The sequence below is a fragment of the Barbus barbus genome (genome assembly GCF_936440315.1).
Source record: "Barbus barbus genome assembly, chromosome: 33".
NCBI lineage: Eukaryota > Metazoa > Chordata > Actinopteri > Cypriniformes > Cyprinidae > Barbus > Barbus barbus.
The window spans coordinates 2,092,247-2,118,729 of NC_136761.1; the positions used below are offsets into that span (position 1 = coordinate 2,092,247).

The 26,483-nt window shown below is 36.2% G+C and overlaps 3 protein-coding genes across 6 annotated transcripts; 2 read left to right on the top strand and 1 right to left on the bottom strand.

Annotated features, from left to right (window-relative positions):
• Nucleotides 1-987: 987 nt before the first annotated feature.
• Nucleotides 988-11,882, top strand: LOC306853252 (uncharacterized protein). Its single transcript, XM_079390516.1, has 7 exons — nt 988-1,246; nt 3,760-3,910; nt 4,401-4,544; nt 6,370-6,501; nt 6,588-6,794; nt 8,488-8,613; nt 10,779-11,882. Exons 1-7 carry the CDS (start codon nt 1,155-1,157, stop codon nt 11,004-11,006), a joined length of 1,080 nt encoding a protein of 359 aa, XP_079246642.1. The 5' UTR covers nt 988-1,154; the 3' UTR covers nt 11,007-11,882.
• Nucleotides 11,883-12,810: 928 nt separating this feature from the next.
• Nucleotides 12,811-16,045, top strand: LOC306852827 (L-threonyl-[L-threonyl-carrier protein] 4-chlorinase-like). 2 transcript variants are annotated; one of them, XM_079389922.1, is made up of 8 exons: nt 12,811-12,851; nt 12,942-12,990; nt 13,381-13,613; nt 14,617-14,890; nt 14,995-15,086; nt 15,172-15,311; nt 15,425-15,529; nt 15,623-16,045. In XM_079389922.1, exons 3-8 carry the CDS (start codon nt 13,484-13,486, stop codon nt 15,713-15,715), a joined length of 834 nt encoding a protein of 277 aa, XP_079246048.1. In that variant the 5' UTR covers nt 12,811-12,851; nt 12,942-12,990; nt 13,381-13,483; the 3' UTR covers nt 15,716-16,045. The 2 variants fall into 2 exon arrangements, with proteins under 2 accessions (XP_079246048.1, XP_079246049.1); XM_079389923.1 differs by having other exon boundaries at nt 12,942-13,613.
• A 6,804-nt stretch (nt 16,046-22,849) lies between these two features.
• Nucleotides 22,850-25,940, bottom strand: LOC306852947 (glutamine amidotransferase-like class 1 domain-containing protein 3, mitochondrial). Of its 3 annotated transcripts, none has more exons than XM_079390068.1 (5): nt 25,872-25,940; nt 25,299-25,408; nt 24,906-25,077; nt 23,519-23,720; nt 22,850-23,393 (listed from the first exon to the last, which is right to left on the bottom strand). In XM_079390068.1, the coding sequence occupies exons 2-5, from the start codon at nt 25,404-25,406 to the stop codon at nt 23,201-23,203; spliced, it is 675 nt and encodes a 224-aa protein (XP_079246194.1). In that variant the 5' UTR covers nt 25,407-25,408; nt 25,872-25,940; the 3' UTR covers nt 22,850-23,200. The 3 variants fall into 3 exon arrangements, with proteins under 3 accessions (XP_079246194.1, XP_079246193.1, XP_079246195.1); XM_079390067.1 differs by having other exon boundaries at nt 25,299-25,411; XM_079390069.1 differs by having other exon boundaries at nt 23,020-23,393; nt 24,906-25,120; nt 25,299-25,411.
• Nucleotides 25,941-26,483: the final 543 nt, after the last annotated feature.

Below are 26,483 nucleotides of genomic sequence, written 5' to 3' on the forward strand. Positions count from 1 at the left end.
GCCATGAAAAATCATAATTTCCTGAAATGATTTCCACAGTTTCCTTTTAGCCATGTCTGTACTACTGCACAAGGGAAGTAGGCCATCCTGGTAGGCCATCCTCATGCATAATGTGCACAGTAATCTGTACAATCTATAAATAATAAGAGTATTATATTAGTATGCGTGAACACTTTGAATACTTGCAGTTTACGCAGTTTTGCTTATTACAATAAACAAATTTAGCTCTGTCACATCATGGCACCATTCACTTGCAGCATAAACATGGTGTCTGTGTAAAAGCTGTTTACACACACCTTTAGATTTCACTTTATTTGTGTGCTGTATTGTTATTTTCTGTTCTTTAGTACATATACAGTACATTTCATAATCACAGTTTCCACTAAAATGCCTGTTAGCATGTTGAAAACTGTAAATTGTCACAGGGAAGATTGTATTATCCAGGCATTTTGGTGCAAAAACAGACCTGTTTATTTAGGGAACTTGGTATTTTCCAGTACTAAGTCATATAGTACAAAAATGAAACAATATATCATCGCATATGAATTTGTAACGCTATTACTGTAGTAACAGTAACTGCTGTAACTATTTTGGTGGAAAGTATGGTTACCATAGTACATTAGTTAACAGTACGAGTAAACAGACATTCTGGAAGTGAAACCCAACCCCCCAGTGTCCTTTCGCTCATGTGTTAACAGCGAGATGTTGTGGTTTGGTTTTTAATAGTAGCAGCCTTTCAGAAAGCCCACGGAGAGCAGATGATGCTGAAGCGGAAATTCCCTGCAGCTCACCATCAAATCACTTCCTTATTTTCTATCTCAGTCTAGTAACCCTTACAACGTATAAAATCACCCTTTTAAATCATAAATCACACTCTTGAGCTAGGCATTCGGCTAAATTAATTATTCCCATTATATTGTAATTAGTTTGTAAAGGTCATAGAGTTAGGGTGTGTTTATTATTGTGACAAACTGAGCATCACTTCCTGCTCTGTGATGTCTTGCATGTTAATGAAGGGGTTTATATTTGAACTTACCCTCCAGTGAATAACATCACATTAGCACGCTGCTGCGCACGTTACACACGCTGTGGATTTAGGAGTGAAAGACTACAAGAGGATTAAACAGCAGCTATTAATCAGATTTGAAAGGGTGATGGAAGGAAGTGCACAGTCGTCATTGTCAGAAGAAGACTCTTCCAGCAAAGAGCGCTCTTTACCTGAGGAGGAGAATGAACTGCAGTCTGAGTGCGTTTCATTACACCGTCTTCTCTTTAGTTTAAATGGATGTAAGCAACAGCTGTCATAGTGTTATATGACAGTACAGTCACTTTGTTATAGCAGAAAAGTGTAAACAGGAAGTAGGGACTATTTTTGTAATAATTTGCTAGTTAAATGTTTTATTTTTGTTCAATAGTATTCCAAAGAGTCACATGTTTGGTAGATAAATGAGATATACAATGGTTCTGTATAATTACCATATTCGCAAACCATGATATATATATATATATATATATATATATATATATATATATATATATATATATATGATACTCAAAAGTAGGTAACACTTTATTTTTTTATTTTGATACTGTTCTACTAACAGTAACTTTACAACTACATGTCAACTAGCAGTCATTAGAGTATTAGTAGACTGTCTGTTTAATATCTGCTAACACTTTATTTTGATGGGTCCTCAACATACAACATACTGACTATGAGAAACTTTGTCAACTTATTCTACTAACCCTGAACCTACTCTAACAGTGTATCTGAGAGTTAGTAGACATGTACTTGCAAATTAATGATAATTAGTTGACATGTATTTGAAAAGTTACTTAGCCTATAGTTAGTAGAATGTCTAAAGTGGACTATCAAAATAAAGTGTAACCCAAAAGTACAATGATTTTTCATTTTCTCAGTAGAGACCATATATTTTTACCGTGTAATAACACATACCCTCTTAAAAAATAAAGGTGCTTCACAATGCCATAGAATATTTTTTTTTCTAAATGGTTCTATAAAGACCCTTTATCATCTGAAGAACCTTTCAGAGTTTTCAAATTCTTCAGATTATAAAAATGTAAGAAAGATGGTTCTTTAAAGAACCTTTGACAATGTTTTTTTGTGGAACCAAAAATGGTTCTTCTATGGCATCGCTGCGAAGAACCTTTTAAGCACCTTTATTTTTAAGTGTAAGTTGCATTTATTTGCCATTTTATTTTAAAAGAATCTGCTACATAGATGTTTTTACAATGTTGTAATTGTAAAGACTTTATCCATCCACAGACTAAAATCTACGAACCTTTTAAGCGCCTTTATTTTTAAGAGTGTTTATACAGAGTTACACTAACTGTTTTTTGCCTTTTTGCCTCATTAAACTACTAGTTTGCTGCTAGTTAGTAGTGTAGGGATCTAAAATATGGTCATGCAGAATAAGGCATTAATATGTGCTTTATTAATACACAACCAATATGCAATATTGGTGTAATATGCATGTAAGCCTGAGAATCGTGTAAAGTGCAATCATATTTTGATCTATTTGTGCGACATCCTGAGGGGAAAGAAACACGAAGTCTCACAGGAAGGGACAATAGTAACAGAAACAAACCCAGCTCAAATTTCCCAGAGCTTTTAGAGTCATTTTCATTTTCTTTTTTATAGGGCCTGGTGATGTGTTCGTGTAACTTTTATTAGTTCATACTTTGTCACAGCTTAGCATGAGTCATTCATCATGAGCCTGTAATGAATTACGGGAACATTTGCATAGCATCCATGACTTTATTTGTGCTGCTTCAGATTCTCCATCTGCCCATTACTGTATTAGCACAACAGAAATGACAGCACAGCGCTGTTGCTTATGGCTATGAAAGAACAAGACTGTCAAGAAAAAGAGGTTTTAGCTTTAATGATTTGTCTGATTCAGCTTCTCATTATCCATTCAAATTATCATGTTACAGTGTAATTACAGGTATACAGTACTGATGTATTTAATTTGTAATTATTTTGTGAAGCAGCTTCACACACTAATTGTAATTACTGCCATAATGACTTTTTATTAACATGTAATATGTGTGGTTTGGCCCGTCTCATGTAAGCTGTTCTCAAGAGGATCTTCACAAGAATAACAAAACCCAAAAAGCATTGGATGTGCAAATGTCCCCATGAGGAAAACAACGTCATACGGGTCTTCATGATGTTTTATTTCAATTCTAAACATGCCTGCAGCTATATTTGAAGGTTAGGGTTAGTCAAGAGTGAAATTAACCTACATAACAGGAAGCCTGTGAGAAAATAAGGTTAAAAATAGGGTGAAATATTGTAAACATTCCAGCATTTCTATGCAAACGGTGGTTCTAATAATAAGAATAATAATGTGAGATCCTAAAACGTTAAAAAGATAAATGTTTTGTGTGTGTACATGTTTATGTGGTTTATGAGGACACAAATGGGATTATAATGACATGGGTATGACATAGGCATTACAATGTGAAGGTGATTTTATTAGGACACTTTTGGTGTCCCCGTAATTCAAAAATCTTATAAATTGTGCAGAAGGAGGTTTTGTTGTTGTTCTTGTTTTTTGAAAATCTAAAAATGCTCAAAGTTTTCTGCGAGGGTTGGTATAGGGCGATAGAAAATGTAGTTTGTACAGTATAAAAGGCATTACAACTATGGAGACTCCCCATAAACCATAAAAACTAATGTGTGTGTGTGTATGTGTGTGTGTGTGCGTGTGTGTGTGTGTGTGTGTGTTGTAGGCCGGTGGAGGAGCCAGCACAGGGGGAGTCTCTCCTCTCTGGCGAGGAGCAGTTAACCCTCATCACAGAGAGCATGTCAATCACCTCCTCTGATGAGGAGAAGCTTCAGCTCCTCAACAAAAACACTGAACTCCGGAGACTCAACAAAGAGGTAGAATAAACCACCAGCTGTGACTTCACCCTTACATCTCAATTTTCAGAATTAACTACATGTTGGACTACAGCATTGAATTCAAATAAAAAAAAAAACATGCTTTCTGTCACACAGTTTCTCCAGAAGGTGTCAAACTTAGACCATATAAGGGAATAGTGTTTTTCACTCTATTTGCATGTTAAATTATTTTTATTTAAAGGTTCCCTTATATTGTACACATATAATTTATTAATTACAGACTGTAACCAATTTTTATATCAAGATAGTACAGTGTCGTTTTTGCAAACATAATCTATTCAGGAGTTTTGTGTAGCTGAGTCAGATTTGGCTGTGGGTTTTTTTGTGGGGATCAAATGTCCCTACAATCATAGTACAGTACAATATGGACACTATATGGACAAATTATGTAATGACTAAAAAAAAAAAGATGACAAAGTCAATGGAAAGTCCCCACACTGGTGTAAAAATGCAACTGTGTGTGTGTCAGTTGATGAAGCTGAACGAGGAGTGGGATCACATCTATCACAGCACGAGTGTGGGCCTCCAGCAGCGCGTGGCGGCCCTCGAGGAGGAAAGCAGGGCCTTCAAACAGCTCAACAACCGACTGCTGCTCAAAGTAGAACATGAACAGGTATGTGGGCAGAAACACACTCTCAAACTCTTCTGCTTCAAAGGCCAAATGTGTATTTTTAGTGTCTCTACTGTCACTAAACACAATTGCAAATATTCTTGGTTTACCTAGCAGCGCAGTCTGCCAACGGTTGAGCCAACAGTCCTGCTCCACGGGTTGGGCATGTTTTTTTTTTTGGTATTTTGGGAAGCTGTTTCCACCTGATCGAATCTTAAAGGGATAGTTCAGCCAAAAATGAGAATTCTGTCATTAATTAACTCACCCTCATGCCGTTCCAAACCCGTAAGACCTTCATGTTCGGAAAACAGATTAAGATATTGTTGATGAAATCCGAGTGCTTTCTGACCCTTCGAGGCAGCAAGGGAACTACCATGATCAAGGCACAGAAAGATAGTAAGGACATCGTTAAAACAGTCCATGTGACATCAGTGGTTCAACCATAATGTTATGAAGCTACAAGAATACTTTTTGTGTGTAAAGAAAACAAATATGATGACTTTATTTAACAATTTCTTCTCTTCCATCTCAGTCTTCGACATGCGTTCACGAGAGTACCACAATGCATGCGTGCTGGTCCTGCAGCAACAGTCCTATTAGCCAATCAGATTTTTGGTTGTAGTTTTGGTCAGTTATGGAATTATGGTTTAGAAATGATGCCAAATAAGGTGTTTTTTCTTGGTTATCTGAACGTTAAGGGAACATTCCATTTTATAGTTTTGTAAAGATTATGGGAACGTATTTTTATTGTTTAAAAAAATACATGTTTCAGAAGAATTTTTTTTTTTTTTAAAAATACATGTTTCAGAAGAAAAAATCATGAGCAAATCATGAGTGCACATTAATAAAACTGAATTATGCCTTTAACATTTGCATAAACAAGAATTATATATATATATTTATTTTTATTTATTTTTTTATATATATAATAATTTTAATTTATACAGTATATATATATATTTAAACTGAACATTTTGAACATTCAGAGAACATTCAGAAATAACATTTCCATAACTTAACTTTAACATTAGCAAAACATTCTGAAAACATACTTTTGTTAGCTTCCAAACTCATTTGGTTTGTCTGTAGAACAAAAAATGAGATATTTAGCACAGCATTCTTGCTGGTGTTTTTCATACAGCGAATGCATAACGTGACAAGCTGACAGGCTCTAATATGGACAAAAGACATCTTTATAGTATAATCAAAGTAGTCCATACAAGTCATTATTTGACTATATAACCTATATAAAGGCTATATACCTATATCTTTTGAAGCCACCAAAATTTAAGTAATTCTGTAAGGAATAAGTGACTTCGACAGTTCTTACAATCTGAACGATAATCACACTTTTCACAAGTTTAAATTTTTTTGACTACTTTTATGATACTTTTATGAGTACTTTTATCTATTGTTGATATGCATTTGTTGTATAAGAAAAAAATCAGCATGAATATTCTGCTAAACAGCTGTGTGTGTGTGTGTGTGTGTGTGTGTGTGTGTGTGTGTGTGTGTGTGTGTGTGTATTCCACACACAAAACAAGAAAGTCACATGGGGTTAAAATAACCTGATGGTGACAGAAATAATTTTCTTTGTGCAACTTAAAAATCTTCCAGTTCTACGGTCTTTCGGTTCTAAATGGAACCTTTTTATTTATTTATTTATTTAATGTGGCACATAATGTTTTTTATTTTATTTTTTATTTTTTTTATAAATTTTCATGGAAGGCCATGGTGTGACAGGTGTTTTGCTGTGAATCGCTCTGATTCAGAAGCAGATCCATGAATAGACACTGAGATTTTTGCATGCTTGTATTTGTGTCTGTAGAACAAGAGGGAATATTATGAACAAACACTGATGCAGGAACTGAAGAAAAACCAGCATCTTCATGAGTATAACAGACTGCTGGAGAACCGACTGCACCAAACAGACCTTCAGCAGTGGACTAGAGGAACTCAGGTGAGCTTACAGCATCAGTTCAGCTGCTTACAGTGTGTTATATGACTACCCTTTAACATGTTTATTTACTTTTTCTCCTTTGGAAGACCCCAGATATCAGTGGCTCCTCAGACTCTCAGCTGGTCCAGGGCTCATCTAAGCTGTCCCTGGATGTGCGGTCGGCTCCAGGGCTATCTGCATCTCCGGGCAAAAAGACTAGACTCAGACTGGCTGGCATGGGAATACAGACACAATCTGACCCTGTAAGAGAAGTTCAGGATCTTAAAGAACAGCTGGAGGCGCTGCGGTGTCAGGTGAGCTATCATGGGATCAGAACAGAATTTAATGTCATTTTGAAAAGAGACTTGTAAATATACCCTGTAAGCCCTGACCTTTAGACAAAATAGCAACAAAAAAAACAAAAAAAAATGCATATGTGATATATTTGATAGATCAGGTTTTTATGGCTAATACAGTATAAAATAGAGAATGTGATGCTCATACTATATATATATATATATATATATATATATATATATATATATTCATTCATATATCCATATATTCTAATTGCATGTAAATACATAATATAAATATCAGTCATCATCACTCTAGCCTATATCTCCAATAACATGTCTTCGTGAGATGATATTTAGATTATCAAAACATATAATGTAATGCAATCCAATAATGATTGAGAGATAAACAAATAATTGCTCCTCAAATACCTGATGATCAGATTTGAGACTCACTGAGTTTTCTAAAAAAAAAAAATTATTGATGGAGAATCAAGTAAATTCGAGCTGCTTCAGTCCAGTAAGTGTTCATCTGGAAATATTACTGACAATATCAAAGAAATTATTCTGTTTAAAAATCAGTAAAGATTTCACAGCTAAAAGACACGTGAATCATGAACTCATGATGGATGTTTTTACAATTTATTTTTCCTTAAAATAAAAAGTATGAACGATCAAACAGATGACAGAAGGTGTGTGCAACAGGTTTTGTCACGGTGATAATTCAGAGGCCCTAGTAATTTGCATATCAAATATGATATAGTAGGCTTTATAGAGTTAAACATTAAACATTAGTACAGTAGGCGAACAGAAGGTAAAAATATTTACATTTGCATTTAATCATTTAGCAGACACTTTTATCCAAAGCGACTTAGATATGAGGACAAAGGTTAATTTGAGGGAATAATTTAAGATTCATATAAGTAATAGTTAAAGTAATATACACTCTTAAAAATAAAAGGTGCTTCACGATGCTATAGAAGAACCTTTTTGTCTAAATGTGACTACAAAACCAGTCATAAGGGTCAGTTTTTTGAAATTGAGATTTATACATCATCTGAAAGCTGAAAAAATAAGCTTTCCATTGATGTATGGTTCGTTATGATAGGAAAATATTTGAAAATCTGGAATCTGAGGGGGCAAAAAAATCTAAATATTGAGAAAATCTCCTTTAAAGTTGTTCAAATGAAGTTCTTAGCAATGCATATTACTAATCAAAAATTAAGTTTTGATATATTTACGGTAGGAAATTTACAAAATATCTTCATGGAACATGATCTTTACTTAATATCCTAATGATTTTTGGCATAAAATAAAAATCAATAATTTTGACCCATACAATGTATTGTTGGCTATTGCTACAAATATACCCCAGCGACTTAAGACTGGTTTTGTGCTACAGGGACACATATGGTTCCATAAAGAACCTTTCTGTTTCGCAAAAGTTTATTTGTGGTGAAAGAAGGTTCTTCTGATTATAAAAAGTTAAAAATTATAAAAAGAAAGAGATGGTTCTTTAAAGAACCTTTGACTGAATGTTTTTTTTTTTGTGGAACCAAAAATGGTTTGTCTATGGTATCGCTGTGAAGAACCTTTTAAGCACCTTTATTTTTAAGTGTAATTTGCATTTATTTGCCATTTTATATTAAAAGAATCTGCTACATAGATGTTTTTACAATGTTGTAATTGTAAAGACTTTATCCATCCACAGACTAAAATCTACGAGGCTGATTATAAAACCGAGCATAAGGATCATGAGCGCATGCTGCAGGAGAACAAGCGTCTGCGGCGCAGAGAGGCAGATATGCGTCAACAGACGGTGCTGCTGCAGGAGCAGGTGAGAGCACTCAAACACACTCAACACAAACCAGCTGTTACAGGCTTACACCACCGGGTGGCACATGGTACCGACTATTCACTGTTTCCTGTCAAACACACTCATCTCCCTCTGTTTGGAGGTTGATTCCTTTTAAACGTGTGCTAACACTTTATTTTGATAGTCCAATTCAGACATTTTACTATCTAAATGTAACTTGTCAACTCCATGTCAGATCAGTTATTAGAGTATTAGTAGACTGCCTAACTAATATCTGCTAAAACTTTATTATGATGGTACTTAAAGGGATAATTTTCACATTTCAATCTTGTCATCATTTACTCACACTCAAGTTGTTTCAACACTGTATACGTTTCTTCTGTTGAACACAAAGAAGATATGTGACCTTCTCTGTGAAATCCAGGCTAAAGTCTCAAAATCTAATTATGAGATAACAGTAATCAAACTTTGATTTCAACCATTAATTTCAATCTTTGAGATGGCCTTACTCAGTCAATATTAAAGATATAACAGTTACATTTTCACAGAATGTTCTTTACCTTATAAAGGATGATATTCTGTAGAAAACAGTAAATCACAATAAAATGACTTTAGCTGGGTTTTCACAGAGTGGGTCACAAAAAGAAGATTAAAAAAAGCTGATGGTCCCCACTGACTTCCATAGTATTTTTGTTTTTCTTTCTCCATACTATGGAAGTCAGAGGGGACAGTCAACTGTTTGGTTACCCATATTCTTCAAAATATCTTTGGTGTTCAACAGAAAAAGAAACTCATACAGGTTTGGAAATTTAGATTTTTGGGTGAACTATAAGTAACTTTGTTATACATGTAATACTTGTGCTACTAACCCTAACCTTACAGTCTAGTACTCTAATGAGAGTCAGTTGGCATTTAGTTGCAAAGTTATTTTAAGAAGAATGTATAAAGTGGGCTATTGAAATAAAGTGTAAACGAAAGGTAAACCCTGTGACACGGTTAAATGTTTGTTTCGACGGTCTGACATGTCGACTACTGACTTGAACTGATGCAAAGATTATGGAACACGGAAGCGTTCATGAAAAAGTTCAAGGAATATTTTCTATGTTAGGCAAAAACAGTAGAGTGTTTCTATGAGGAAATGAATCTCATTTTTGTCATGATATTGTGACCTGTGTATGTCACTTCAGGTCACGCTCATCTGATTTCTATGTCAAATATTTCCATTCCATTGTTTTTCAAATTCTCATAGCAAAGGGAAGTGAGTTTTGGTGGTTTCCAGTGAAACTAATTGTGATGCATGCAGTTGTGATGTTGAGTACGTCAGTAGAGATGATCGGTGTTGGGTGCAATGCATTTCTGAATAATTAATCCCTGTCATTTATATGTTTCCCTGAAAGAGGAATACAGTTTTTCTGTAATGTAATTCATTTCTTCTGATGTAATTGCATTGAATATTGTATAGGAGATTTTAATAAAAAAAAAAAAACAATAGTGGATTTAACACCAACATTTTGCTAATGTTAAAATGCCTTTAATGTAACCTTCTCCTTTTAAATTATTTGGTCAGTTCAATAATAATTTATGTAATTTTATATTATTTAAATAAAAGATCAGCTTTGTGTCTATTCCGTTAGTGTTCAACTGGTCGAGGTTGATCTGTGAATTTAAAAGTAATTAGTAATAAGTAATGCAGTGGTTTTTAGAGAGAGTAATATGTACAATGATCTAATTACACCATTGAAGATGTAAGTAACCTAACATGAGACGATGCATCTTACACACTAAAAGTAGACTGTGTTTCACAGGAAACTTGATCATTATCTTCGCTTATCTTCTCTTTCTGCTTTTATGGACTGATAACCAGATGCGCACATTAATATTAATTTATTTTCCATTTCATTTCTCTATTATTATACACAGAAAAAAAAAGATTAATTGAATTTACAAATTTCTTTTAAGGTAAGTGGTTGCAAGTTAGCTACATTTAAATAAACAAATTTAGTTGACTAACTTTCAACAAAATTTGTTGATTTAAATGCAGCTAAAATAAACTGATTGCAACCACTTACCTTAATTCTGTGTAGTCTAATAATGCAAAAACAGAAAAGGTATCAACTGCACATATACACTGTCAAAGGCATTAGGTATCTCCTATGATTTAAATGTCATCTTGTTTGTTTTCTCAGCTGAAGGTGTATGAGGATGACTTCCACAAGGAGCGCTCAGACAAACGCATTCTCCAGAGACTGCTGATGAAGAAGTCTCCAGCCGAGAAAGACCCGGTTCTGGTGCATCGCTGCAACAACGAGCAGGACCGGCCCAGATCAGACAGGAGAAAGCCCAGAGATGAGCAGCGCGGCGGATACGTCTGTCCCAAACACTGTGAGCATCACGGCCAGCTGGACTTCCCCTGATCCATCCATCACATTAAACAAATCCACACAAGCTACTTTGTATTTTTAAAAATTCTCAAGTTCCTTTGTAACTGCTTTATTTATATGACGCTATTTTTATTGTTTTATTCTTTTTGTTGAAATATTGTTGAAAGGACTGTGTTTGTACAATCACTGTGTGGAAACTGTGCACTTATGTAAATAAATCTGAACCACTTCACTGACTGAAAACATGAAACTCAAACAATCCGTGTCAGACAGTAAATACTGTAATCTTTATAAACTAATTTATTGGGTCTTGTTAAGATGTTAACTGACTTTATGGCAAAATATTAACTGACTTATTACAGAAACACAATACACTTTAAGAAGGAAATAATTTAAGAAGTTTGATGATAAGGAAGCCTGTGGTCATTGGATTTCCCAACATTGAGCTCATTTGTACTAACTGTTTGTTATTTTCCAAAATATTTGCTCAGTTGTAATCTCGTTCAGTAAGTGCTTTTACTGTACATAGCCCATGTTATATAGGTCAGCTTTTAATGTGTTATTATAATGCATTAGAGTTGTCTTCATAATTACTTCATAACTATATTGTTTTAATAAAACTGCATTACCAATGTAGATGTTTGCCACCCAAATTCTTAACCATCCAAAATCTTTGATTACAGTTTTACTCATATATATTAAATAAACACTGCCATATTACATTGAAATATTACACTGCCATATTACATTGCTAATAGCTGTATTTCGTCTCTTCAGATACAACAAAATATATGTTGATAGCGCATATTTAATATTCATGTTCATAGTATTATTGCTGGAATTTTTTCTGTTTAAATAAAAATGTGATCATTTATACATCTGAAAGCTGAATAAATAATCTTTTCATTGATGTATGGTTTGTTATGATCGGACAATATTTGTCTGAGATACAACTATTAGAAAATCTGGAATCTGAGGGAGCAAAAAAATCTAAATATTGAGAAAATCTCCTTTAAAGTTGTTCAAATGAAGTTCTTAGCAATGCATATTACTAATCAAAAATGAAGTTTTGATATATTTACGGTAGGAAATTTACTAAATATCATCATGGAACATTATCTTTACTTAATGTCCTAATGATTTTTGGCATAAAAGAAAAATTGATAATTTTGACTCATACAATGTATTGTTGGCTATTGCTGCAAATATACCCCAGCGACTTAAGACTGCTTTTGTGGGAAAAAAAAAAAATCGATAATGCTATAAAAGTCAACACATAAATAGAATAGTATTTGAAATATAACAAAAATATATAGAAATAGAAATAGAAACTATTTAAAATAATTTATTTGAATAATTAAGCCTTTATGTTGTTGACCTTTAGACACTATTCACAGATTTGAATAGATAGCTAAATAAATCGTACAATATATAGTAAGGACCTATGGTTTGGGTAAAGGTTAATAAATGAATAAATGACATTGCTTTACTGTAATATTGTCTCCAGCAGGTGAAAATGTATGTCATGTTCTTCACGTACTGAGAGAAATAACAAAGGCATTGTGTTCTTGAGTAAGTATTATCCGGTTAAAGAGAAACACAAAGAATCTTACTCACACAAGGAAATGCTCTTTTATGACATCCTAGAATTTCCAGCATCAACAGCATATTGCAAACATAATTGGCATACCTACACACCCAAACATGTATGATAGGGTGGTTAAAATATTTGTTTTTCCCTGGAGTCTAAAATAGTAAAGAGAGACATAATGGCATTTTGGAGGAGGAGCCTAAGTCACAACGTATTGTATATAAACACAGTTTGACAGTGAAGAGCAAGACATCTCAGGAAGAAACAGCCTGAAGAGCAAAGACCAGGTATTGGCTGAATTCAATATGATTCAGTTTCCATACTTTGCTCGATTGATTTATAATTGTTTTATACTGTTATTTCAACTTTGTCTACAGCTTGAACCAAGACTCAGCCCTATAGGAAATCAGCATCTTTCTCACTCAGGTGCGTGTTTTTTGTTGTTGTCTACACACACTCTGTGAACTTTAGCAATGAAAATGAGTCTACTAAACAGATGGTAAGGCCTGAGTATGCATTCTAGCTGCCAGCTTTTAAGAGATCTGCTAACTGAGGCTCACCCCCACCCTCATGCGCTTAAGAGTAGCATGTTCTTCCCTTTTAATTGCTCATGGACCATTGCCTCCAGTCACTATAGCACTCTCTGTTCCTGCATAAACAACCCAGAAGAAATATGCAATGAAAAGGTGGGGAGGAGTAGAACCAAAACAAGGAGGTTTTCAGAGGTCGGGAAGGGAAATGACTAAACGTGGATGCAAAGTTTGTTTCCCATCTTTCTGTCCAGGTTATATAAACAGGTTTTCTTTCCCTGTGTAGTTTGCACAGCTGAGCTTTAGCCCTTGAGAAGCAAACGAAGCAAGAGACGGCGTTCTCAGCACATCTCCAGCAGACAAGCAGAAGTTTCACTGCATTTTCAGACATGAAGAGAGACACGGCTGAGGTTAAGGCCTTGTACGAGAAGCAGGGGTACATGTCAGCTATCCCCATCCTGAGTCCTGAAGAGCTGCAGCAGGCCCGGGACGCCTTCGCTGAGCTGGAGAGAAAACATGGTGAGCTTCAGCACCTTTAACATTCCTCACATTATCACCGTTTACTCACTATAGTTTAGAAAATGGTAATAAAATATGACAAGAACAAGAGACAAGAGTTAAACTGTGTCAGAATTCATCTGGATAAAGTCAGATGACTTTGATAGAACGCTATGTAATGAATTCGGTTGAATAGCTGTCAGCTGTTACATGTACACACACAATTACTTAAAACCAATTTAGGTCAACCAGTTACCAAGTATAGCTTCAATTTGTTCAGTCTATAGTGGAAAAAAATTGCATTAGCAATTAAAAAAAAAAAAAAACACTAAGCAAAACATGGTAAGTTCAAAGTGTCTGAATAATTTGTGACCCTGGACCACAAAAGCAGTCATAAGGGTCATCTTTTTATATATATGAATAAATAAGCTTTCCATTGATGTATGGTTTGTTAGGATAGAACAATAGAAAATATGGAATCTGAGGGTGCCAAAAAAACAAATCTAAATATTGAGAAATTCACCTTTAAAGTTGTCCAAATGAAGTCCTTAGCAATGCATATTACTAATCAAAAATTGTTTTGATATATTTATGGTAAGAAATTTCCCAAATATCTTCATGGAAAATGATCTTTACTTAATATCCTAATGATTTTTGGCATAAAAGAAAAATGTATAATTTTGACCCATACAATGTATTGTTGGCTATTGCTACAAATATACCCATGTGACTTATGACTGGTTTTGTGGTCCAGGGTCACATTTTTGGTCCCAAAATCTTATCAGTTTTACTGGTAGTCCACTGTATGAAGAATTTTGGGTATAATATGTCACAGTTCACTTTATTTTGCTATCCTCACTAACATTTATGAACTATAGTGCCCTGCACCCACTAGTAAAAAGATTTTAAATATTCTAGTGTCTAGAAATATCTAGAAATCTAGTGTCTGAATAATTTTTGATTTGACTATATAAGCCTTTGAATTGAGGTTTGGACTTGAATTAATCCAAGTATTCCTCAACAGGTGAAGATTACACTGCTTACAGCCTTCATAACATCCACAAGGATTGTGACTGGGTGATGGGCCTCGCCAAGCACCCTAAGCTCCTGGAGACGGTCACAGCGGTTCTGGGGCCGGACGTCATCCTGCTGGACTCCAGATTCATTTGTAAATATCCAGTAAATAAAATGCAAAAAAGCAACGGCGTCATCCAACCAAATAACACCTGTAATAAGGCAAAGGATGGCAATGAGAAGACAGACGTGATGCCGTTTGTGGCCTGGCACCAGGATATGAAGTAAGCTCAATTCCACAGAAGGAAATTAAATACGGTATTTGGGGTTTCTGTTGGCTTAGATATCCATTTCAAGTGTTCAGTAATCATCTTATGTTGGTTTCCAGGTACTGGGGCTTTGATGGAGGTCCTGTTCTGTCAGTCTGGCTCGCTCTGGATGACTCACTTGAGGACAATGGAGCACTGCAGGTTATTCCAGGTATGAACACTGTCTCTGTTTGCATGCAAGACGGCTCGTGCCACTTTGTCTGGTTTGTAATGTGTCTAAACTTATTTCCCAACAGGAAGCCACCACTCTGGTCTTCTGCCCCATTACCAGGCAAAACGAGCTGGCAACATGCTGAGCGTCAATCAGGAGATCCCAGAGGAGCTGGTGAAGACGGAGAAGGCCATCTTATGCCCCCTTCAAGCTGGTCAGATGTCTGTGAGTACATTTCTTTACAGTGTCTGAAAAATAACACACTCCCAGTCAAACCAATGGAACCAATCACAACGAGCTTATATCTGAGTTTAATTCAAGTTTTCTTTTGGATTCAGATCCATGATGGACTGCTGGTTCATGCCAGCGATCCCAACACATCTAATAGGAGGCGCTGTGGCTATGTGATCCGATTTGTCCCTACATACACTTATCCAATCCAGGTAAATATCTCACTCAGTTTGCATTCCACATAGACATATCCAGAGACGTTTAGCTGGAAAAAGCATATAAATGTGTGTGTGTTTTGCTGACAGGACCCTGAGCGTCCCAGGACTTTTCCTGACACAGTGCTGGTCAGCGGTGTAGACAAATACAACCATTTCTCCCACAAAACCTCCAAACTGTGACCCGCTTATAATGACCTCTTTATTTAAGACATGGGTGCTTTGGCTTTATGAACTAATTAAACTCTAACAATGTGTGTGTCAAATGAAACAGCGTTTTCAGCTGTTCAACCTATTTTTGTCAGTAGTTAACATTACTTTTTGAAAGTTTATATTTATATTTATTTGTCATATATATATTTTTCATTTAGAATTTGGGTGTATATATATATATATATCTTTCAGACTTTTCAGGAAATCATGTGTTATGAGATTTTGAACTGTATGTGTCCTTTGACTGTCACTTTCTGAATATGGAACTGATCTGAAATACTCAATAAATTGTTCAATATTACCCCTGGATGTTTACGTCATTTGCAAATGATTCAACAAATAGAGCAAAGACAACAACAACAACACATAATGCAATCCAATAAGAGAAGCACAAATTAGCAGCTATTGCAACCATGTCCAGTGCAATACTGGTTAAGGCATGCTTTTCCTGGGCGTTAAGTAATGTCGCAAATGCTACTAAACACACTGCCGCAAACCTTAGTAAATCACATTGCATGACTCATTTAAATCCTCTCCTCCCATAAATGTTGAAACAGAATCTCGTACAAATGCATATGCAACAAGGTCAGCCACAAAAATAACTGTCCATGCTTTTTCAGCTAAAACTTCAGTAAATCCTGACTGTGGTTTTTTAAAGTCAAAAGAGGGTTTTCACTGGTATAAGCTGTTAGTAAATCTGGCCTTTGGTCTTGAAACCTCTATAGATCACACATAGACATGGTCCTGGTCTGTGTCTTGGTCTCATTACTTTCTGTCTTGCTCTGGATCTAAATTTACGATCTGAAACAAGCGTGTACACTAAAGCTGATGATAACCTTGGTCACTAGTCAACAGTATCTTCATCTTCAGTTCTCCTGAAGACTCTAAACATTTGTGAGGTTCATGGTGGTGACATATGGGAAAATTATAAACAAAAAATAAGATGGAAAAACTACTTGGGTACGAGTATCGTCTAGGTTACGTATGTAATCCTCGTTCCCTGAAGGAGGGAATGGAGACGTCAGACGAAATTTGGATCTCGCCAGAGAGACCAATCCACTTCGAGTGTAACAAAACGAGCCAATGGACATTGGCATGCGATCATTGCATCCAGCTGCCTCTGATCACAGCGTGAGTATAAGAGGCAGCAGGTGCATCACATTAATTCATGCTTTCGCTGAGGAGCCGAGCCGGTGACCCGGCAGCTCAGCGGTAGTACAGCGACTGTGGCAACGGGACGTGATGTCTAAGTTCCCTGTTTCAGAGAATTACATACAGTAACAAACAAATTAATTACACTTCCAATACAATTTTCCAAAATATGATTTTGGTCATTTAAGGTAGTTGTTATCACGCTGATATATGTTCAATTGTTCGATTTTGTGGTAAGTTTGATTTTAGCTAGTAATTTGATGCTATAAAAACGGGGCGTGTCGTTATGGTTGATTGGGTCTGCGGGAGTTTGGTTCCGCGGCTCCGCCTCACGACTCTAATGCGCAGACTCGGGCTCCAAACGAATCTCTACTGTGCAGACTCGGGCTCCAAATAATGTCATTTACTCACAATGGCAGTGGCCATACTGAGATGTATTCGCTTCACTTTTCTATAATGGAAGGAAGCGGAGACGCGTCATCCATCTTTTTTTACAGTCTATGGTTCAACCTCAACTAATCTAATCTTAGGCAATTTAGTGGACATTACACAAATGAAAATGATACCTAAATAATCAATAAAAACATTTTTCACACAATTTTATTTTTTATAGGTCCAGCAGAGAAGGCCCTGCTTCCCCTGACGGCCCACCATTGCACTAGTAGTATAGACGAAACCAAAATGTTCTTTTAGCCAAACCCATTTCAAACAAGGTTATCTTATTATATTATTGTTACCTTATAGACTTAAGAATACATCCATGCCAGACAAGGAAGACGCTCTGATTTGATTTTACAACATTTATTTTACCAACCAAACATGTTAAGATATTTGTTGTCGTCTTCTAAATAATGCTGCGAGTGGGGCTTGAGGAAGTGACGTCGCCTGCGTCTGTGCAGTACAACCTGATGCAGCCCCAGAAGTGAGACACAGGAAACAGAAATACTGCAAAATAATAATAATAATAATAATAATAATAACGCAACTAAACGAGACAAAATAACGTTATAACATTTAGTTTCGTCTCGTTTTAGTCAACGAAAATGAAGAGACATTTTAGCATAGTTTTTATTTTGCAAAACACATTTAGTCTAATTTTTATTGGTCAACAATATTGCATTATATATTTAATTATCGTCATCGTCACATGACCAGCATTTACGTTGCGTCTCGTTTTCGTCACATGATAAAGGTTCGTTGACGACGATATTTAGTCACAATTTTCGTTGACGAAAGCAACACTACCGCCAACTACATTTCATTAGATGATGTAGGTGTTTTATCAAAGCAAAATCCACCTTGTGAGTCTGCACTCTTAAACACAAATATAGTTAACAGTTGTGCAACAGTGGTAGCTGAACTTAAAGTTGCTGGTGTCGCAGAGACAACTAACTATTAACTATGTTGTTGGTGCTCTAGAAGAAGTGATTGGAGACATTCATAGTGAAACTCAAGAATCTGTAAAAAACAGCCTATCCTTAGAGGAGCCCATAAAAAGTGTTGTTGAGTCTCAAACTGATCAGTGTTTTGAAAAAATGCTAAATCCTTTTGCGGCGTTAAACACTGAGAGCAAGAGAATGTGGTACTTTTCAGACAATTGGGGAAAAATAGATCCTGTTGAATATGTTCTCGGAACAAGGTTTGGGACACGGCGTAAAACAACAACTGGAACTTTTGCCCAAACTATTGTTAAGGATAAATTTGTATATATACCAATTCTTGAGACATTACACTCCCTTTATAAGCACCCTAAAATACTAGAGATAAAATAGTATTTGATAAAATACTAGAGCCGCTTGTCCAGGATATCTCAACTCTGGAAACCAATGGAATTTAGATTCTTTTATTTGATCATACAGTTTATGGAACCATTGTCCAGATTATTGGTGAAAACCTTGGCGTCAATTCCTTTGTTTTTTTTTTTTTGGAATAATTTAGTGCTAGATACTGTTGCCGCTTTTGCCTACTAGAGAAAGAGGACTTTCAGACAGTGTTCAGTGAAAATAGTCCAAAGATGACAGTGCGAACTAAAGAACTTCATGCTGAACACTGCCAGAGAATGCAGAGCAATCCCAGTCTACCTTATGTAATGGGAGTAAAAAAGTCTTGCCTTTTAAATTCGTTGCAATATTTCCAAACCACTGCAAATTTTTCAGTCTATATTATGCATGACATATTAGAGAGGGTTGCTCAATTTGAGATTAAATTACTAATTCAGCACCTGATTGAAAATTACACCACATCAGCAGAAGTACACAGAAGAATTCAGAATTTCAACTATGGCTTCATGGAACAAAACAACAAACCTCCTGGTCTACAATTAAGAGAGGGTTCCAATGACTTGGGCTTAAATGCCACTCAGAGCTGGTGTTTATTGCGTTATCTGCCCATCATGTTTGGAGATCTTGTGCATCCTAAAGATCAGCTCTGGTATTTGTTCATTTTATTGCTTCAGATAGTCAATATTGTGTTTTCTTCAGTTATATCCACTGGTATCACCATTTATTTTAAACATCTGATTGCAGAATACCACAGTTTGTTTAAGCATTTGTTTCCTGATAAGAACTTGTTGCCAAAGCATCATTTAATGGTGCATTACCCCAGTTGTATGCACAAAATTAGATCACTGATACATTGTTGGTATATGCGAAGCGAAGCATAACGTTTTTAAAAAGCAGCTTAAAAGCTATAAAAACACAACAAAAACATTAGCAAAGAAACACCAGTGCAAAATGGCTTACATTTGGCAAACATTTTATCCAAATGCCATGAAATTTGGTACCGGGAAAATGGTCCCATTGAATGAAATGGAAATTGGCGCTGAGATGGCTGGGAAAATTAATGTGCCTATGTGGACTAAGGTTCTAAATGTGAAATCGGTCAAGCGCTGTAGAAATCGGTCAGGGTTGGCAGTTTGCGTTCAAGTTCAAAATGACATGCCTGTATTTCATGTAATCCAGAATATTGTTATTAAAGATGAGCACATCTTTTTAATAACAACTACACTGAAAACGTTATGTTTAGATGAACATAGCCATGCTTACAAAGTTGCACATACCATAGAAGCACCTTATGTTTTGTAGATTAAGGATATTTTGCACCACAAGTTGTTTGTTATTCTGATGTCTTATGGTTGTGATTCTGATTTGTTTATTGTACCATATAATTTCATGTAATTATTTTTCATCTCCTCCATTATATTATCACTACTTTTTATTTTAGTATTGTTTTCATTTATTTTTTTAAATCTTTGTTCACAATCACAACACGATGACACATTCACGATGACAAGTGAATTAAGTGTGTAAGGTTGTTTGAAGAGGACCTTGAAAAATAAAATTTTGAGACATGAGTAGTTTGTTGGTTTTATTTTAATACTGAAAAGCAAGTTCTTCATTTTAGGGCTTTTTGAGGGTAAAATATGAATGGTGTAATTCAGAGGAATAACTCTGGATAGAGTTAGTTATTCTTTGTAGCTCACTCATAATTGATGATTAAAAATAAAATAAAAACTCTAGAGGGGAAGTAAATTGTGGTAGAGTACATTTGAAATTCCTCTGAACAGAGTTAAAAAGTAGCAGAGTCAATTTCATGTAGCTCTGAACTGAGTAAAATAATACAAGAGTTAAATAAAAAAAGCACACTAAATAGAGTCAAATACAACACGAAAGAGTAAAATATGAACTCTAAATTGAGCATAATAACTCTGGAAAAACAACTCTATCAAAAGAGTAACTTTTACTCGTTTCAGAGAGGGACCAAATGTTATCTGACGTAGAGTAAAATTTTCTTCAATTTGAGTACATTTTACTTGGGCAAATTTACTGTGCATTTAGGAGAACACTCAGTGGTAAGATACAATGTTTTGTGAATATGAGCCCTGACCTAAACCTGATTTAAAATCTCTGGAAAATCCTTGGTGACAAAGTTATGGCTATGAAACAGTCAGCGAACTGAGTGGAAGGAGAGTGAATCAAGATCACACCAGAGCAGTGTGAGAAATGTGCTGAAGTCATTTGAAGCAGGGTCCTCTACACTTCCTACAATTATTTATTTATTTTTTGCATGTACAGTATACATGTATTTTTTAATTATTTGCAATCGTTGCGGTTTTGAAACCACCTATTTTGTGCTCAAAAGGTTCTTATGTAACGTGATCACACTTATTTGAATTTACATTTTAGTTTTCCAGATTTAACCAATAATGTATTGTACTTTTGCCTCTTTGTATTTTGTTTACATTGTACATTGTTTTTCAAATGTGTAATTTATTGCCACTTAAAAAAAGTAAAAGTGAAAAAGTGTGTTTTCTATATATATATACAGTGCCGATTTTTCAAGTTTTCACACTAACAAACAATGGAGAGGTCTGTAATTTTCATCGTAGGTACACCTCAACTGTGAGAGACAGAATATTTTTAAAAATCCAAAAAATCACATTGCATGATTTTTAAATAATTAACTTCCATTTTATTCCATGAAATAAGTATTTGATCACCTACCAACCAGCAAGAATTCTGGCTCTCACAGACCTGTTAGTTTGTCTTTATGAAGCCCTCCTATCCTCCACTCATTACCTGTATTAATTGCACCTGTTTGAACTTGTTACCTGTATAGAAGACACCTGTTCACACACTCAATCATTCAGACTCCAACCTATCCACTATGGGCAAGACCAAAGAGCTGTCTAAGGACACTAGGGACAAAATTGTAGACCTGCACAAGGCTGGGATGGGCTACAGGACAATAGGCAAACAGCTTGGTGAGAAGGCAACAACTGTTGGCGCAATTATTAGAAAATGGAAGAAATTCAAGATGACTGCCAATCTCCCTCGGACTGGGGCTCCATGCAAGATCTGGCCTCGTGGAGTATCAATGATCCTGAGAAAGGTGAGGGATCAGCCTAGAACTACACGGGAGGACCTGGTCAATGACCTGAAGAGAGCTGGGACCACAGTCTCAACGGTTACCATTAGTAACACACTACACCGTCATGGATTAAAATCCTGCAGCGCGCGCAAGGTCCCCCTGCTCAAGCCAGCACATGTCCAGGCCCGTCTGAAGTTTGCCAAAGACCATCTGGATGATCCAGAGGAGGCATGGGAGAAGGTCATGTGGTCAGATGAGACCAAAATAGAACTTTATGGTATAAACTCCACTCGCCGTGTTTGGAGGAAGAAGGATGAGTACAATCCCAAGAACACCATCCCAACCGTGAAGCATGGGGGTGGAAACATCATGCTTTGGGGGTGCTTTTCTGCAAAGGGGACAGGACGACTGCACCGTATTGAGGGGAGGATGGATGGGGCCATGTATCGTGAGATTTTGGGCAACAACCTCCTTCCCTCAGTAAGAGCATTGAAGATGGGTCGTGGCTGGGTCTTCCAGCATGACAATGACCCCAAACACACAGCAAGGGCAACTAAGGAGTGGCTCCGTAAGAAGCATTTCAAGGTCCTGGTGTGGCCTAGCCAGTCTCCAGACCTGAACCCAATAGAAAACCTATGGAGGGAGCTGAAACTCTGTGTTGCCCAGCGACAGCCCCAAAACCTGAAAGATCTGGAGAAGACCTGTATGGAGGAGTGGGCCAAAATCCCTGCTGCAGTTTGTGCAAACCTGGTCAAGAACTACAGGAAACGTCTGACCTCTGTAATTGTAAACAAAGGTTTCTGTACCAAATATTAAGTTACATTTTTATATTGTATCAAATACTTATTTCATGCAATAAAATGGAAATTAATTTTTTCAAAAATCATACAATGTGATTTTCTGGATTTTTTTATTTTTTATATTCGTTCTCTCACAGTTGAAGTGTACCTACGATGAAAATTACAGATCTCTCCATTCTTTGAAAGTGGTAAAACTTGAAAAATCGGCAGTGTATCAAATACTAATTTGCCCCACTGTATATATATATATATATATATATATATATTTTTTTTTTTTTTTATTCAAATCCAATTTATTGTTGCCAGTGTTTGAGGGTGTGAGTTGCCAATCTTAACGAAATAAGTGTAAAATAAAAGTAAAAATAATACTTATTGTAAAATACTACTTATTGAGCTTGTCTATAATGATAGAAAACAACACACATTAATACATCAATGAACAAGGAAATGTTTAAAATCAGTTAAATTTTATTAATAATAGACTACCACAAAAACTGACAGTATGTCTGCCCTGTTTTACTGAAAATGAACTGGTCTCATTTTTTTCTGGGTTTTAAGGACAACATCTTTTTTTAATTTATAAATAAATATGGGTATTTGTATGGAATAATATTCAGACAGTGAAATGACAAAGTTAGGCTAGTTTGAGAACTTCCTTGACCATGACACCCAGACCATCAAAGATCTCATGGATGGCAGTGTTGCACATGAACGCACTCGTGGTCACCAGTTTGTTCTTGCGGTCGATGTGCACCTCGCCCACATTCTTGTTCAAGTGTTTGCAGCCCAGTTCAGCCATGGCTTGAGCCACTTGAGCGTACGGCCATCTGCGAGCACAAGAAAGACAACACTTCAGTTCAGAACCAAAGCCTCTCAGCCTTTAACATCATCAGAGCCTTTAACATCATCACCAGTTTTAATGACTGTAGTGCATAAACCTGCCCAGACTCACTTCTCACACTCTGAGTCATGGCCCACGGTCAGCTCACACCCGGGAATAGCTTTGGCTGCCAGCACAGGAGAGATGCAGCACATGCCCATGGGTTTCTTGGCCTGATGGAAAGCTTTAATGACCTTCTCAACCTCAGGGTCGATTGAGTAGTCCTTGCCTTTGGTGGCCCAGTTGCTCAGGTTTTTAGCCACTCCAAAACCACCTGTATGGCACATTAAGAATTAATTTAATATTAAAGCGGTCATGAAATAAGAAATCAGATTTTCCTTGATTGTATAACATTTAGGATGTCATTATACTGTTAATGAAAACATACTGTCAGTTTATGAACTCAGAACTTCCTTGTTAGTCCAAAAACAGCTTTTACTGACAGGGTCGGTTGCATTAAAAGGCTTAGACTAGTCTTACAAGTTAGTCATCCTTTGTTTTTCTTTCTTTTTTTTCCTTGAAGACTAGCCATAACTTTCTTTTAAGTCCGCAAGTTTTATTTCATAATTGAGATTAATACATCAGAAAAAAACTAGACTTCTACATCATCAGCTGCCCACTGGAGCTTGTAATTAAAGTGACAGACAGAGGAAAAACTAACAACGTGATCACTGGATTAAAAAAAAAACATTATCTTCCATAGGATCGTAATGTTAGGAAAACGGCTATTTATTTTTATTAGTCGTAATTCAACACAATCTTTGCAAACAGACTTTTACTTACATTAAAGCAGCAACATGTAAGTTAGTGTGTCAGTTCTAATACCTAATCTGTGATGATCTGTGATGATCCGTGTGAGACCGTCAGAGGTTCATGCTGCAAAATGGTTTATTGCTCTTTATGCGTCAGTAAATCAAGCCAGTGACTAAACAGTTTACACTGTTCCTGTGAGTAACAGGTGTAAGTAAATCATGAACCCTATATATTGTTATAATTAACACTTTTCATGACTAAGCAATCTTGGAAGCTGTAATAATATAAATTTAGTCAAAAAAACACATGCTTCACATGTTTTACCTATTTCATATGCTATCCAATCACAGAAGAAGGTGTTTACAAGTCTTAAAATAGACTCGCCCATTTAAACCATTTTCAAATCAGAGGGTAGAGAATGGCCTTTTATTTCTAAATACTGGCCGTTTTTGAGGTAAATGAATAAATAAACAAATAGTAACAAGTGCGCCTTACATTATGGATGCCAGGTTGTTTTCACTTACCCAAGGGATCTGAATTTGAACACTTAAGGCCCATTCATATCAAGGACGTCAATTATAATGATACAATGAAGCAGCAGACGTCAAAACTTCCCATGATCGTCTATTCATTTGGATTTTACTGCAGTTATCGTTCTATTTCTCTCTATAGTTCTCCGTCATGCTGTGGGCGGGTCTTTGATCACCTGGAATGATGAGCGCATCAAAGGCGCCGACGTCCAGCTTGACCAGGTCTGTGACGTCACCGCGGGCGATGCGCGCGCTCTCCTGCAGCACGTTCCTCGTGTCCGTCCCAGGCTTTCCTTCACAGTGGTTCACCACATGCATCATCTCAACATCAGGCGCAAACATCTGGATCTGCAAAGCAAAGCCAGCTGCATTTGAGACCGAGCTGCAACGCCTGCAAGTCATTAGCAGACGCGTTTATGAGGACAATGGAAGCAATCAAAATCAACAAAAGAGCAATGATATGCAAGATGTGATGATCAGTTTCGCTTTCGTTTTCATTTCACGTATTCTGCTTATTTCAAGGTTTAAAGAAACCATTTGAAGCTCTGTGTAGCTTTATAGTGCATTACCTTGACACCTGCTCGGCTGAGGTGCACCATCACAGCAGACGCCTCGTGCACCTCTGTGCCGTCATACACGCCGCAGCCGGACAGAATCACCGCCACACGCTTTGCCATGCCTGCTGCACAACACACACACACACACACACACATGCACACACACACACACACACACACACACACACACACACAAATCAACTCTTAAACCCGGCCTTTATATTCATTCGAACAGTAAGTGACTCTTCTTGGCACTGAGTAAAGATATCGCAAGCATGCAACAGGTGGCACACTGGCAGAATTAAATATTTACATAGCACTCGCTCCCAGATCTTGCCCAGGTAACACAGGATCAGTTTCAACACGCATTCAACAGAAACGAAAGTCAGGGAATTCTTCTTTATTATAAAATGCTGATTAACATTTTGAAGTAGCATTAAACAACAACCTTAAGAAATATCAGAACTTTAATAGACCCACAGAAAACAGCCTACTGTTCAAATAGAAGATGTTTCTGCGTTCACCAATCTTAAAGTTTTCATTAAACCTAGAATTGCAGTCGTTTAAAGCAGTGCAGCAGCCTACCTTGCTAAGAGAGTTGAGCTGAGCTGAGCTGAGTTGAGCAGTGAAGTGTGTTTCTTCCTGAGTGTTTCTGTCACCACACACTTGGGTGCTGCTTATATTGGGCCGGCTGCAGCAGTCCCTCCCATGAAGGTGTGTTCCAGGAAGGAAAATGAATCTATTGTCTGTTTTCCAGGATAGACTGTGCTTAGTCATACCTAGTTTATTTCTTGCTGAGTTCACCTGTGTTTATATTGGTGGCTTATTAACCGCGCTGTAATAAAGCTGAAGATGAGCTGCATTTATGAAAGAGGGCAGTGTAGAGAACTCTAGAGTGGTTATATTAGCCTATATATCTTTATTTGATGAGCAAGTATCAAAGCAAATGCATAAATGCAGCACAAGTTCTTATTTATGTTATTTGTTTATATAAAGTCAGTTCATTTTGAGTTCTGTATTTATTGTTTCATTAATTCATTTGAAATTAATGTATAGTGATTAATTCAATGTAATTCTAAATAAATAAAAAATGGTAAAATGTTTTTGAAACGTATTTCTGCTATTAAAAAAAACTTCACTCATACAAAATCCACATTTTATGTAGGCTACATAAAATTTACGTTTCAGTTTATTACA